Source organism: Zootermopsis nevadensis, unplaced genomic scaffold (genome assembly GCF_977971745.1).
Source record: "Zootermopsis nevadensis isolate Lab colony 2312 unplaced genomic scaffold, Znev_1.0 Znev_ptg000017l, whole genome shotgun sequence".
NCBI lineage: Eukaryota > Metazoa > Arthropoda > Insecta > Blattodea > Termopsidae > Zootermopsis > Zootermopsis nevadensis.
The window spans coordinates 16,811,253-16,826,797 of NW_028259149.1; the positions used below are offsets into that span (position 1 = coordinate 16,811,253).

The 15,545-nt window shown below is 38.3% G+C and overlaps 1 protein-coding gene and 1 long non-coding RNA gene across 4 annotated transcripts in view; one reads left to right on the forward strand and one right to left on the reverse strand.

Annotated features, from left to right (window-relative positions):
* The window catches only part of LOC110829473 (uncharacterized), a 414,372-nt gene that overhangs the window by 169,608 nt on the left and 229,219 nt on the right, over positions 1 to 15,545 (forward strand). The gene's annotated exons all lie outside the window — the stretch shown is intronic.
* On the reverse strand, positions 210 to 7,660 carry LOC110829464 (uncharacterized). The gene is made up of 2 exons (XM_022063194.2): positions 6,987 to 7,660; positions 210 to 3,849 (listed from the first exon to the last, which is right to left on the reverse strand). Exons 1-2 carry the CDS (start codon positions 7,495 to 7,497, stop codon positions 3,437 to 3,439), a joined length of 924 nt encoding a protein of 307 aa, XP_021918886.1. The 5' UTR covers positions 7,498 to 7,660; the 3' UTR covers positions 210 to 3,436.

Below are 15,545 nucleotides of genomic sequence, written 5' to 3' on the forward strand. Positions count from 1 at the left end.
GGTATGAATCGAATTATTAAATGTAATTAAGATGAGAGTTGTAGAAGTCATTCTTAATCCGCAGTGCCTTGCCTTGCCTTGGGTTTTAGCAGTTTTACAAGTTCCATATTCCTCCTGCAACCTTCTCATGCAGTAATGAGAATATGATAATTACACAGAGTATCGTTGATATTCGGGATCAAAGGTTCTTTAAAGGATTTCACCCTGAATTTAATACATCTTTGAAATAATTTATTTTAGTACGGAGTCTTACAAAAACAACTTTTGTTAGTACTTGGCACGTTGGAAGTCAAGATTTACAATCTTTCGCGTCGTACTTATGTACTTATGTAATAAATAGTCTGCAAACTATGTCTTATTACAGAAAAATGTCTTACATGTTAAAGTATTTTATTGGAAGAGCATTTTGAAGTGCATTCGAAAAGTAAGTTTCGCTCACTTGATCTCAGATAAATTACCCCCCCCCCCCCCCCCCAGGTTTTTCAGGTCGTGTAATATTTTACCCTTAGTGAAATTCAGAATCGACCCCAACTCTCAGTCAGTGTGAAAATCTTGTGACTATTTCATGAAGTATGTTCATTACTGAAAATTGAGTTTTAAATTTCCTCATTAGTCACAATCATCTAATTTAGTCACTACCTGACTTCTGACTGTTCCAAAAAATGAATTATTCTCTTCCGGGAATTCGCTGCCATTTAATAAATGACTGCGCTCGGCACAGCGATTTGAGAGTGGAGAAAAATCCCCTAAATATGTCTCTAAAACAGTTCTGAATTTGAGTAAACTGGTGGCAAATTTAAATAATTAATCTGTGCTATGTTCTCAGTTATGCATTTTTATGATAAAGCCAAACTTATTTTTTAACTGCACCTCGTAATAAAATCTATATTAATTTGACGTGTTAACTTTACATGAATTGTCGTAAATCTGTCTACACTAAAACTATATTAAGAAATATCGTTACATATACAGGCGATAATTGTGTGTTATAGCTTATCAGTGAAAATATACACTTTGTATCTCATATATGAGAAGTGAAACAGTTAGTTTTTGAACATTTTTACGTGCAGGTATATGTAATATGTGATATTGAAATAATAAACTCTGACTTCTAATATTAGGATAACCCAGTTGCATACTTTAGGTCTGTGGAGAATTTCACGTGATTTACTGTTGATCGCACGCATAGTATATCTACAAAAAAATTTATGATTATTTTCAATGTTTGAATTGATTAATTGTAGCTGTTTGGGTTAAATAAAACAATATGACATAGTGTTGCATGTTTTTTCTGTCGTGCCAATAAACTTTCATTAACAACTATTGTATATATATATAAAAACATGAACGCTCTCTTCTGTGTTTTTGAGAGTTAATCTTGATAGACCAAATAAAATCAAATATCGTCACTGCCTATAGAAATGTCGTCGAACACGGGACAGTCATGCACATTATATGGCGATATTTACGAACAGACTTGAAAAAAATTCGTTCAACATTTTTTGACATCAAAAGATTAACGCACCTTTGTCTCAGCCGTGAAGGTATGCATGTGGGTTACTGTTAGAAGTCATTAATGTGCTTATAAGTCTATTTATTATTTATTATTTGCTATAAGCTGTTGAATTAGTGGAAAGCTACCTCGGAATATTCTTGTTTTCGTGGGACACCAATACAAAATTTACTCGTTTGCTATCAGCGCCACAAATGCCAGGATTTTGTCTTGGCTACTAAGTAGAACAATAATATTCGGGAAATGCAAATTTCATTCCGTAAAAAATTAGAAAACTACAAACAAAATAAAACACAAATAATTAAATTAATGATAAATTAATAACGGTAGCATTACAAAACAAATGAACAGTGAATGTCTTTTACACGTTCATACATAACTTAGACTCTTTGGCCCATTGTGTTTGGAAGTTCTTTCGTGTATGATTTAAATTAGTTTAGAATGAGAAGAAAGTAATAGTACAAATGAACACTTTGTGTAATATGATATTCAAAATCGGAAAATATAAACTGGCATTGTCACAATAGGACTCTTACTGATACTCCTGCTTTAGAAATTAATAGATATTATCCACTTACAGGAGTAATCTTATACTTAAGACACCAACTTTTATGTGTATAGTTCTATGGCAAGGCTTAATTTGTAATGTTGGAAATTCACAAACAGTTCTGATTGCCTGTAGAGTTCGACAAAGACTTAATTTCTCTTATTTTAGCTAACAGCAGCTGAATTGAAGCAAAAGAGTTCACTGTTTAATGGAGATTTTTGTGCTTATCTTAAAGTGCTTAAAAATAAGTATAAGAGACTAGGAGAAATACATCGTAAGCCCATACGAATAACAACTTAAACATTTTATGAAAATTTAAATTAATAAAACACAGACAATATAAAATATTTATATAAATATAATGCTAATTATGTAGTGCCTCTTTTAAATTAATGCGTGTGAATATATTTTACTTCATTAACGTTTTCCATTCATTCAAGCGTATATGTCGATAGTCATTATCGCATTAATGTAAGGGTGAAAGTCACGTGGGAAGTAAGGTGAAAGTCACCTGTAGCTTATGACGTAACACAACTTCATGACAACAGCTAAATAAACCATAATGCATTCATTATGCATGACTTGAATACTTTTCTCTTTCATTCAATTTTCTTGCAAAACAAGTACTGTAAACTCCTTCTTTCACTTTTTGCTTAATGAACGTAGTGTTGTGATAGGCTAGTTTTCACGAGATGATAAAGTTGCGTCATTTTGTGATAAATATATATTTGTTTAAATTTGTCAGTCTAATCACAAAAGTTCCTATTAAATATTAAAATATTATTGTTCGATTTACATTAGATCTAATGTAAATCGAACATTTCGATAGAGATCATCATTTAATATATTTTAAATATTTAAATGTTAATTATAATAATATTTTAATATTTAATAGGAACTTTTGTGATTAGACTGACAAATTTAAACAAATATAGTTTTCACGGTTGATTGTCAGTGTGCCTCTAATCGTCTAATAATTTATGTTTATGGCAAACTGAGTTTTCCCGCATGTTTTGTTCCTCAGACCATGGATACCTACGTCACTATCCATCAAAGGACCATTATTCAGAGAAAAACAGGAATTTTTCCATTTAAAATGTGTTGTTTAAGAACTGATTTAATCAGAAGCATGTTTTGCAAGACAGCATAATTCATAAATAATTACATTATAAAATTTGAAATAGGTTAATTTATAAACTAGCATTCCGACATTTCGGAAATCCTAGTTGTTTTAAATTTTAAGTTGAAGCAATTAATGATCGTTCTGACGTAAATATGCGTACTTCCGGTCTACGAAACATCTGTGTAACAGTTTCATCACTGAGAAAACAAAACAAATTTCAAATCGCCGTGAAAACTTGAAGGTTCCTGTTCAATTACTGGCTGACGTCCTGTGGTGCCTGTGCTTTGTATGCCATCTGTTGAGCATCAACTGGCGCGCTCTTGTCAAAACTTCGCCTGTAGTAGCCAGAAGATGAACCGCTTCCGGAAGTACTCCAGCCACCAGTACCGGCACCGCTCCATCCACTTCCGCCGGTGTTCCATCCGGAGCTACCACCAGTTGACCAGCCATTCTTTCCACCTCCCAAAGCCCCCAATCCCCCGCCGCCGAGAAGTTTTTGCAGAGCCAAGAAGCCAGCTATTAAGAGGGCCAGTTTGCTCACAACCAGAGCTTTGACGGCCAGGAAGCCGACGATGGCAATTCCAATTGGAATTACGAGTAACAGTTTGGCGCCAATACCCATCAAAATGGGTAGGAGAGTCTTCATCATTTTCTTTTTCCCACGAGCTAAAGAAAAATTAAAACAATCAGATTACATGATAAATCCATAAGCATTTTTCAGGTGGACAAATCATTTTCATTGCTGATATTCAACTAGTAACATTATAAAACTCGCTGTAAATCAGTGATGAATAAGGTACAACACAGTGCTATTTCCATGGACCTGTAGACCGAAAGGAGGTCATAGATAGTTATTTCCTCTTGAAGATGGAAGGGGTAAGGATCTCCGAAACATCAGTTATACAGTGTAATTCTAAATTGTGCTATAACCAAGAAAAAGAACATTAAAGTGACAAATGTTTCATGAATGATGTACAGGATAGAATTATAACAAAATATTGACCGGAATTTTGCAGAAGACTTCGAAGAAAATCAAATTAGCTTTCAGTGAATCAGCTGATAATCCGACCGAGGTTCGATCCGAATAACATCCGAATACGTTTTTCCTTTTCTTCCAAAAATAAAGACCTAGAGAATGGTGTATGTAAGTTCTTGGTCTGAAACATTTAAAGGGTGACGGCTCGTACTTGAAAATATAAATAATTATAAGAAGGATGCTGTTACACGTCATTTTTAATTAATACAAATTATAAATTATAAATTAATTGATGAGCTGTGTATAAATCTGTCGGTATGTCTCATCCCAAACAAACCGACGGATTTTTTACTCGGCTCATTTTAGGAGGATAATTTCACTTCGGTCCATATCGAACAGTCATTACGTAAACTTTACACGACGCTCAAATCGAATTTGTAGCTTTTCAACGATGCCTTCAATAAATTAACATCGAAACCAATTAATTAGCAAAATTGCAAAAGAACTCGTTTGAAGATCCAAGTACTCCGCTGGAGTACAGTATTCAATCTTGTGTTGTCTCAATAGAGTTTACGATTATCTGTGTTTGTGACTGATTCATTATACCAATGTTATATTGGACGCGACTGTCCATTTTACGTGACAATGCTACATGGCAGAATGTTCTGTTTTAAGAATGTGGCTACCATTAGGCAGATTTTAGAACGACTTCTAAAGGATATGAAGGTACGAAAGTGACGAGGGAGATTAAGAAAGGGAACAAGGTTTGAAGAAAAAGTATTCCCCCTATAATTTGAACCGGCCTTTAGACTTCTGTTCATAAAATGGAGTTTAATTATAAAGTAACGTTATCCAATTATGGGTTTGTGTCGTGGTTAATGTGTGTAAGTAGCTTTTGTCTACCACACGCAGGTAAAGTCAGCGGTTCTGCTTTGTTCTATCGGTCCAGTCTCGATCTCTCACAGATGAAACAAACCTAAAGTTGCTTAGGGCAATATTTCATTTGTTATCGATCTGACAGAAATTATAATTTGGTTTTAACGGACTGCAAGTGAAGTAAGATCTAATCTTGCAAATTCCTTGCTTTGGAACTCAGTGTCCACAGTCAGCATCGCTTGACTGGTGAAGGCCAATGTTGTTCCTGAGTATTATGTGACCCGCGAAATAAGGTGAGAACCAGTCGAAATGAACAGGTTTGTGCTGCATGTATTAGTTGATTTGCATCCTTCCCATGGATCAATTAACATGAGTCACGATTTCATAAATTCTCCTGTGATAGGCGTGCAGTGAACAACCCTTAAGATATTCCGACCTGCTCGCCGTTCATAATCTCTTCCGATGTTACGCAAATTCTATATTTGATGCACGTCGAATAATGAAATGTCTTACTTTCCTTTAATATGATTACTTTACGCTTGTCATCGTTTGACGTCATATTAGAAGCGTTCACTGTTTTCTTGTCAGAGGTCAGGATCTTACGTCACTTTCAAGATAAAGCAAATCCTGCCAGCAGAGGTGGTACCCACATACCACAGACCAGTTGGACAATGAACAAAACTAACTTGCCCTAGTGGCCTAATTCAGTTCAAGATAATTTCTAGCTTCCATTTTCTTATCAGGTTTCTAACAGAAGTAGTTCTGTCTTTCTAGGTCAATTCTATGTAGCACCAACTATGAGGGAAATCAGGTGAGGGTTAGTAATTCTATACGCACGTGTGTATCTGTTCTTTGTTTACGTAACGGTGCTTTGTGAACTGCGTTGTTGGTACAGCACCCAATAATCGACTGAGTGACTGTGGGCGATGAACTGGGGTGAACTGTAATGACAATGGTTGTGGCCTGCGTTAAAATACTGTTGGAGATTTTATCTGGAGAAGGGAACTGAGGAAGCTATTAAAACGTGCCTAGAATCGAATCAGGTTCTCAAAGAACAAGAAATACGAAAGCTGTAGGAATTATGATCTTCTGTCCAGGAGATTTATCTCACCAAGGAACTTGGCACATTTGGATCAAATTTGGCTTTACGTTGCGACTATATATATATATATATATATGTGTGTGTGTGTGTGTGTGTGTGTGTGTGAATTTTAAGATCCTCCATGCTCAATCAAGGTTTTCATATTAAGTTTCCTTTGGTTTGTGTGCAGGAGAATATAAAAAAACAGCTTTCACCAACACCCTAAAATTTCAAAACGCAATACAAATGGCTTTATCTACTTTACAGGAAGGAAGGTATTAATAAAAATGCTGTTCGCACTCCCTGGAGCATTGGCATTTTCAGGAATTCCTTAGTCTCTGAACTCGCCAAGAAATTCCCCGCGATTTGTAGAAGCCGGCATTATCCGTCATCCGACCCTGTTCAGGGTCGAATGGACCCAGTTCAAACCCTCATATTACATTTAATTAAGACCCATCTTAATATTATCCTATCACCTACGGCTAATTGATGTAACTAAGCAATTGTACTGTGTACGATCTCGCTCGGGATCGTTATAATTGCCCAGACGGAATGATAGTGTACGTTTTTGTGGAATTCTAAGTTTCATAACTCTGTTTAAAACAGCCACTGGTGGTTCAATCCCATGTAAACCCTGTGACTTACTTTCTGCTTATCTGATACTTAATTTAATATATTCCCGTCATATACACCTATCTCTCTCTTGAGTGTTGCGGGTTGTTTCGTCTCCATATGCGTGCTACATGTTGCATCATCACCATCTTATTAAAGTTGAGTTAAAAGCATAATTACGAAAGTTCTGTTTATGCTGTTTTGGAGAAGAGACGTGACTCAAGTGTAGGAAATGTGATAATTCTATTTGGGACTCACCCTCTTGGAGCGCCCTCTGGACCTGGTCGGGGGAGAACTGAGGTAACTTGAACTGGAGGGCGTGGCTGTTGAAGAACCTGGACGCGACTTCCACAAGGTACTCAAGCAGTCTGGATGTTTTCTGCGTCGGATCCTGGTCCAAAGAGTTCTGAAGCTCTTCTTCCGTTAATAGAGCCCTGCCGTTCCTCTCGTCGTCGACATCCTGAGTCTTGATTAGTGATAAACCATCAATAACCTGTATATCAGACATTTTGGCTCCTCTGTCCAACGCTGTTACAACCTTCACTCCCACGCAAGACAAGAAATCCTTTTCAGAACAATCGTCTATCATTCTGATCATAAAATTCCAGTTTCCTTCATCTCCAGAACTGCTCTTTCCTCCAACGACTTCATTATCTTGAAGATTTTTTCCTTCAGATGGTATTGTTGGCACTGCTGTTGCATGTTCGGATAATATTATGAGCAACAGGAGTGCGGCTAATGGTGTAATCCATGAATTTTTGAAATTCATCTTTGACGACGTCTTCCTGTGAAAAACACTCAGTAATCCAATGTCCGGCACCAGGAAACACGTGTTATGCAGCGAGGTAGTCAGTCAATGCTGGTAAGGCTCGGTGTCAGAGTGCGGTCGCATTGATCTTCAAGCATCCTTTTTATCAGCCCTACTGAGACCTCAATTTTAGCCTCGGGAGCCCCCACCTCCGTCTGCATCCTGCACAGTCATCGTCACACCTCATATACATACATACGCCGGTCAGACGGGCAAGGCGGAGAAAGGGGTACGAGCTGAGTTAATGGAAAGAGGAAGTGAGGAAGGAGTTATCTCACTTTCCAACGTTTAACAAATTTCAGTTCCAACCTACTACCACGTCTTTAACCTGAAAATAGTTCTGTGTTCGAGTATATGGGTCCTGCTAAAGAAAAATATGTTTGTTTGCATCGTCTAAGGCACCGAGAACAGCGATAAACGACAAGTGCTTTCTGAATACAGCTAGCGAACATGGTTGAATACTCTTTTTACTGTCCTCGATATCTGTGTATTGTCACGCTGTGTTGCAAAGTGCGTGATAAGCCGTGTAGGCTATCCTACTTAAGAAACATGTCCTATTATTTTAAGGTGTTTGTTCTACTGAGAAGTTTACTGAACTGCTGATTCTTTGGATTTGTGTTTTTGAGATATTTTCCTGTTCGAATCTTGGCTGGGGTATGTTTTCCGAGTCCTCATGTCATTTGTCGACAAATAGCCGATTAAATTAATACACGGCCGTCAAATAATCTACGATGAATCTGTTAAAAAAAAATAATTATTTTTCGCCAGTCCGCAAAATATTCCTGAAATACAAACGTACGATGCCTAGGGTCTGGATTAAATTCTGACACTTCTCCTCCTTAATCGATAGACCTCGACCTCGAGTTCGAGCCCCGATGTGGAGAGGGTCTTCGTTGTTTTCCTCGGTCCCTGGGGGGAGTGCCTTAAAATGTAGTGCGATAAATACGACGTCTTTCCAAACCTCATCAGAATCGTTATTCGTAACCGCGATAATACGATAATATAATACCTACATAATTGAGTCTTCGAGGTCTTCCAAAATAATTAATTATTAAACCATCATGTCTATGTGAAATTCAATAGCACGGGTGATAATGTGAATTAATTTCACAGGCCTTGGAATACTGCGAATAATTCTCAAAACCAACGCCTGCCTGAGGATAGACGTTCAGAAGTTTCTTCAGAGAAATATATGCAAGAAGACATTAAAAATAAAGAATTGGAAGAAGTAAACAAAGGAAATGTAGGAATAAAGTCCTCGATGCTCAGTTTAAACAAAGAAGCACTAATTACTTTCTTCCGAATTGTACTAATAATTCTCTTGTTTTATTAGAAAGTTCTTATTGAGCTCCTGTCGCAGCTGCTCTAAAATGCGCGTTTGGTGATAAAACAATGGTATAAACGGTGGCGTGCCTTAGTCTCAGCTGTTTCTATGCATAACCTTGTCCTGTGGTATGAGATAGGTGACCTCCATGCTGGCATCTCTTGAACAGCAGAAGAAGTATGTTAAACATGGATGACTCTGTTGGCCGTCGTCATTTGAACATTCCGTGTGCCCCTCCCTGCTGCCTACAGTGTTTGTCCCTGCAGGTAGGACCAGGATCAAGCTCCACGGCGTAGGAGTACAGGGTCACAGACAGTCTTGTGACAGTAGGAGACTGGGTTCGATTCTCGGAATGGGGCAGAGTTTCTTCTTCGCTACTGAAAGCAGACCGTCTCAGTAGCTGATGCAGTCCTTATCCGGTGGATATTGGAGGATCTTTCTTTGTGGGTAAAGAAGCCAGAATGTGAAGCTGACCACTTAGTGTCAATTAGTACCGAAGTTAAGATTGATTTAAGCTTGACATGAGCTGGGTTTAGCTCATTCACAAAAAAGTCTCCCGAGACATGGCCACAAGACATGGGTAACCCTGTTTTTCCATCATCTCGGTTTCAACGATGTAAATTTATGTCATCGATGGAACGTGTTCAATGTTGAAGTACAATGTTGTGCGACGATGACCTTGGGCCATATCAGTGATCTACGTAAATGTGGCGTGAAAAATGTCTTTCGGAATATCTGTGTACTCCAAAGGGTACAAATTTCCAAAACTTGTTTTCGAGCTGTGACAGGACAAAATTGAACTCACGAATCTGGAATTCGTTTCTACTGGCAATGAAATTCTGTTTCGTGTTCTTAATATTTGTGACAGACTATATGTATTGTCTCTATCGCCCTTCTTTGTTTGACCCTGAAAATCTTCGGTGAACATACAGATTTGTGGAATTTTTCAACGTTCTTCTCTACTTGATATCCTAGAATTCTGTTTGACGAAGTTGTGGTAATGTGTAGGAGAACTGTTAGCTTTGATAACAAAAGACCGTTAGATACTTTGCTAGCTATCTGGGAAAGATTAAATCAAATATTATTCTTTGGGATAACCATACATGTACAGCTGGTTCCCACCTTCTGTGAGCATATTGTACATCCGGAAACACACACACACAGTAAAAAGACGACTTTGTCCATATAATACCAAGAATATACACTGGCGTTGGAAGACAAGGACACTGTCTACGAAAATTGATACTGAACTGGCCTCGATGTTCACTTAATATGGATAGTTCTCTTAGAACAAAGCGAATTATATTACAAGGGCATAAGTTATTAACAATTTCTTATACTTCGACTAACTTTCACATTGTCGAGAATCGACTTAAGTAAAATCATTAATATTTAATCTATATTTTATGTCATGTACCAGTTTGCGTGCTGTTCGTTGAGAATTCTGGCAATGTCTTACTCAAATGTCGTCTAAATAAGGAGTTAGTTTAATACATTTGAACCATAATCGAACTGTTCCGATAAATTTCAAATCTATTCTAATTTTGTTGAGTAATAATAGTCATGGAACAAACGAAGAGACGTACGAACAAATAAGATTTTTTTAAATTATGCCTTAGTTTTATAGAATCCTTGTGATAACGTAGAAGAATGGAAAGAGATATTTAGACAGTGCACTCTTATTTCAATATCGTGCTACACAAAATAATTCCTTCTTGAGAAAATCTTTGGATTCTCAGTGTCCGACTAATGCATTAAACATGAAGGAACCTGAACCCTAAAATAGATCGTAAATAGTGCGTCGTGCCTCATGTTAAACTATTTGAATGTAAAATTCAAAGTCCTCGCGTGCATATAAAATATCAGATTACTCTCTTGGCCTCCATCACACATTGGTATTGAACTTCAGAAATCTAAAGTAAAAAGTAGCAAGTCTGATGTCTCAGCCAAGACAAAATGGCCGGTACACCAGTACTGCCAACCTGAATTTCGAAACCGTTAACATTAAAGCACGATTCGTTGGACACAATCTGAATCCTGTTTTACCTCCATACTTTACTTAGATTCATTTTAATAATATTCTTCCACCATTCTCTTTAAAACGACGACATTCGAAAATGTTCAACCACCAAATTTTATTTCTGTCACCACGTTCAAACTGGTTCTTTGGCCAAGCCTGTCTGTTATCCAATGGATACTTTAGATTCTTTATCTGGGATAAAACATGAAGATCGTGAAGCTAAACAGTCCTTTTCATCTTTATCAAATGGTAAGAATGAATGATGCTGTACCTATGTTGGTCCACTCTCTTTCATGGAGTGTTGCTTCCAGGACGAAGATAGTCCAAATAATTTTACGAATTTAGACCGTACCACAAAGAAAACACATCACTTCGCCATTACATAGATCAACAGTCTTAAAACCTTCCATACCGTGCAGTGTTGAATATTTATTTAAAATATATAAAATCACGCATACAAACAAAACTGTTTACACTTTGAAAAACACTTAGTCCATGATTTTATATATTTTGGATAAATACAGATCAACTGGTTAATGCTGTTCAAATAAATAATCCCTGTTTATTCTAAGAATCATACAAGATTTATGAATAAAAAAGGAACACCTCCTGCTTTTTAAATACAAATGGTACATATAATTCCCCACTAGACTATAAAGGGTTAATTAAGAGGAGAGACAACTTCGCTGTCGCCATTGTACGCAGTGTCAAATTCTGTTACAACCTTAAAATTTTCTGAATGTTGCCCACATATGTTTTGTGCCGAGGTGTACTCATTTGTGCCAAGTCATGACCGCGTAGGAACACGCCATCAGTTATTCTGTCCACATGTTGCATCCACCCAGGATCCTGGAGTGTTTCCAATTCTTGTCATTTAGGTCGTCGACCGCAAGAAACATCGATGAAACTTGTTAGTAGAATCAGATTCATTAAATTAAAATGGGGATGATTGGTATGTCTTGTAGCACGAATAGGTAAAAAGTAAAGTAAAGTTTGTCCAGGCGTTTGGGGTGAGAGGAGGTATAGCTCCTCTCTTCCTTGACCCCGGCACTAGATGGGGGTGAGTGGTCAGCATCACGCCCCTGCCGGCTTTACCCCCGGGAAAGGACCCCGGTACCACTGGATAGGAGGCTGGATGGACCCCAGAGCCGGTCTGGACGCAGAGGCCAGAGGAAAAATCCTTGCCCCCGTCGGGGATCGAACCCCGGTAGCACGAATAGGTGGTATATAAAATATTAGTGAAAAACCTAGGTGTGAACTAGAGGATAGAATTGAAACGACTCCATATGTTGTTGGATAAGATTTAATGTTCTCGCTGTATTTTTGGATGTTGCATCTTGTAGTCTGATAGTTTATGCACATTTTATGCGTGTTTTTCAAACCATCATTAAGGCAATGATCGGCGCAACATCCTAGAACAGTGTTTCTCAGTCTATGGTACTCGTACCACTGGTGGTACTCAAGCCAATGTTGAGCGTTACGCGAACTATGTAAGAAAATAAAAAGATAATATTAACACAAATAAGTTTTCCCTGAACGCATTTGGTTAGTGGTACATTTAATGTGTTAAATTAGAATTAGTGGTAAGCCAGAGAGAAAGAGTGAGAACTCCTGTCCTAGAAGAAAGTATTTATCTTATTTGTTCGTAAAATTACGTTTTGGTCAAATTTATCACGTGTTTCTTGCATGAAATACACAACTAGACATGGACTTCAACGCAGATGTCTTGTCTGTCTGTCCGCGCGCCCGCATGGACGTGTGTAATTTCCGTGTCCAATTAAATTTTTACTGGGACGTCTACATAGTGGATTAATGTTTGTTCACATCGGTAATTTATAATTCTGAGTCACATAAAGTTCAAACTGAACCTTATCACATTTCTCGAAAATGGCTCACGTCTATAACATAAGGCGTTGTTCGTGACCGAGATTATTTACAAGGATAAGATCATGTCATAGCTCAAGTGGCTAGAAGCTGGGTTCTCACAGCTGAGATCCAGGTTTAATTCCGGATTAATTCAAGTGAAATTACTGGTTGGACAAAATTCCCCTGGAACACGTTTTCTCTCCGAGAACTGTTTTCTCGGCCTCTGCTAATAATCATTCCAACATTGATGCATATTTACCTATCGCTACCCCCACTAGGTGTGCAATACGCCTGACCAGCTACATCGGTCCTCAGTTAAGAGCTTCTCGGCTGGTCTCGACCTAAAGGTGCTATAGTTTGCAGCAATGAGTTTGTGTCTCCAGGAAGTGGACATCAAGATGGAACCCGAATGTTTATTACCGCGTTCACGATAACAAATCATTATCATTGGATCAAGATCACATCTTCGTAATATTCAGCTTTTATCGGTTTAATATTATTCTCACATCTATGTTTAGATCTTCCAACTAATTTATCCCTTCGTTATTTAGGATTTATATTTTATGCATTAACAGAAAACTTCCCCCCCCCCCCAAAATAACTTAAATATATAAAGGTGTAAAAGTACACAGTCATGAACATTATCGCACAAGTCCCAAATTTCCTTAATAGCAAATGAACACTGACCAGCACTTACGTATTATGTAGATGGTTTAGCCGGATGTAGATTCCTCTCCAGTTTTGCCACAACGGCTATTGTTATAGGGAGTACGTAGTGGATGAATAATAAAATAAAAATGAAAGAGGTCCCCGAAGACCTGTCCAGTGAAACTGAGGTCTCGGACTTTCACCCGGACTTGAATCTGGATCCATTCAGTACGATATGCTTGGTCATAGATAGTTGCGTAATATGCATTTTTTTTTTCGTAGTGAAGAGGGGAATGGATGCAAGATCATTCAGCATCATTTCGGAGAAAGTTCACGTCGAATGACTGGAATTTGCGGGGGACGGCGACCGGGGGGGGGGGGGGGGTTGCGACGAACCGGATGGTCAAGGTCATCGAGTGATGACTCGTTCTTTCGAAGATGTGCGAGGATTCTGCGTCATCACCATGGAATTTGTTCAACTCGAGGTAAATGACCCAGAACTCAATTAGTCGCCATGTTAGAATGTTTTAAACACTGACGTTCGTATTGTTTTAATCGTTTCCCACAAGTTTTCGCATTTCTAAATACGCTGCATTGGAACAAGACTGAATCCTAAAGCGTGGACTTATCAACATTTTGTTACACGACGGATCAAAGGGCGATGCGAGATCTGTCGCTGGTGCTTTATGAAGCACATTCTCTTTCTTCTCCTTTCTTCAGTTTCCTTCTGTTTTCCACTTTATTTCCTCTTGTCTCTTCCTTTGTTTTATCACATATTCTATCTTATCCTTTCCTTCATTCTATCGAATTTCCTCCCTTTCTCATCTTCATTTCCCGCCTTCTTCTTCCTCACATTCTCTTTCCCCTCTTTCCTTCTGTCTTTCCTGAACTTCATTCTTATTTTCCTCTGTGACCGGTTTAAGCTACGTAATGTCCGGTGACGTCAGACAGCGTCCCAAGGTAGACCTGACAGAATTAAAATTGCCGGTCAAAGGTCATGACGTGCTCGCTGCCACCTCGGGCTTGTATTCGCCAGGTCTCGTGTTCCGTTGTATTGGACATGATTTTCCTCCGTGTCACGGAAAGGAGTGGCGTAGTTGTGACGTATTTCTAGACGTGTATTCGGTTCTAATCTTTTTTGGGGTTATAGACTGCTGTGACCCCGGGTTTTTGGAGACAGACGTTTTCTCTTCAAACCGATACAGGATTATAGCTTTACTTAGGCCAGAACCGCCTCCTTCCACATCCCTACCGACTCACCATTCATATTTTCCCACCTCTTACGATACTGTATAACACATGAAGTTAAGAAGTGACGTCTTGGCTGAATGACTTTCTTTGAAAAATACATAATTGATGAGCTGATCAGAATAGATTTCGAATGCTTATTATTTCAGAAAAACCCACCACTGGATTTAGTCCTGAGGTCAAAACAAAGTTTTATAACATAAGTTTTAGTCTTCGGAATTTACCCATACTTTGGAATTAGAGCCTGTTTGTACCAAACTTGATTTGCGCCTAAGAAACTAGCAGTCGCTGACTACAATAAAGGAAGAGTCTTGAAAGCATCCCACAGGTGTCAGACATCTCGTGAAAGCAAGAAGTCACAAAGGGTTCATGCTTCATACCTGTTTACAGACGGAACCGCGAAAGTGACGCTCCTTCTCAATTTAACCTCGTTAGCAGCCAGGTGGCTTCATTTACAACAGAGCCTCGCCTCGCTCCGCCCCGCCTCGTTCTTGAACTTCTTTGTTTCGCTAAGCTGTGTCACAGATAAGACGGCTGTGTTGCGTTAGAATGTCCCGTTGATTTTTCACTTTATCAACGTCTAGGTGCTTAAAAACACTTCGCAAATTGGTTTTACTTCCGTCTTCAAATTACAGTAGTTTTACACAATGCGTCGTACCATCAGAAACCCTCAAATATTAACTACACGTTGGTTTTTCATCGCGCATGTCCGGGTTCAGTCCCAGTTGCCTTAAAGTTATTTTCCGATTAACAAATTGGAGATTATCTGTGCGATATGTATTAGTCGCCAACCGTGTCTTAGCAGCTAAAACAATTCTGACTTCCTTCCGTAATGTTCATTATTTAAATCCCGTCAGAATTCGGTGTTACAGGATAGTAATGAATAATATAGGGTACGGCAGA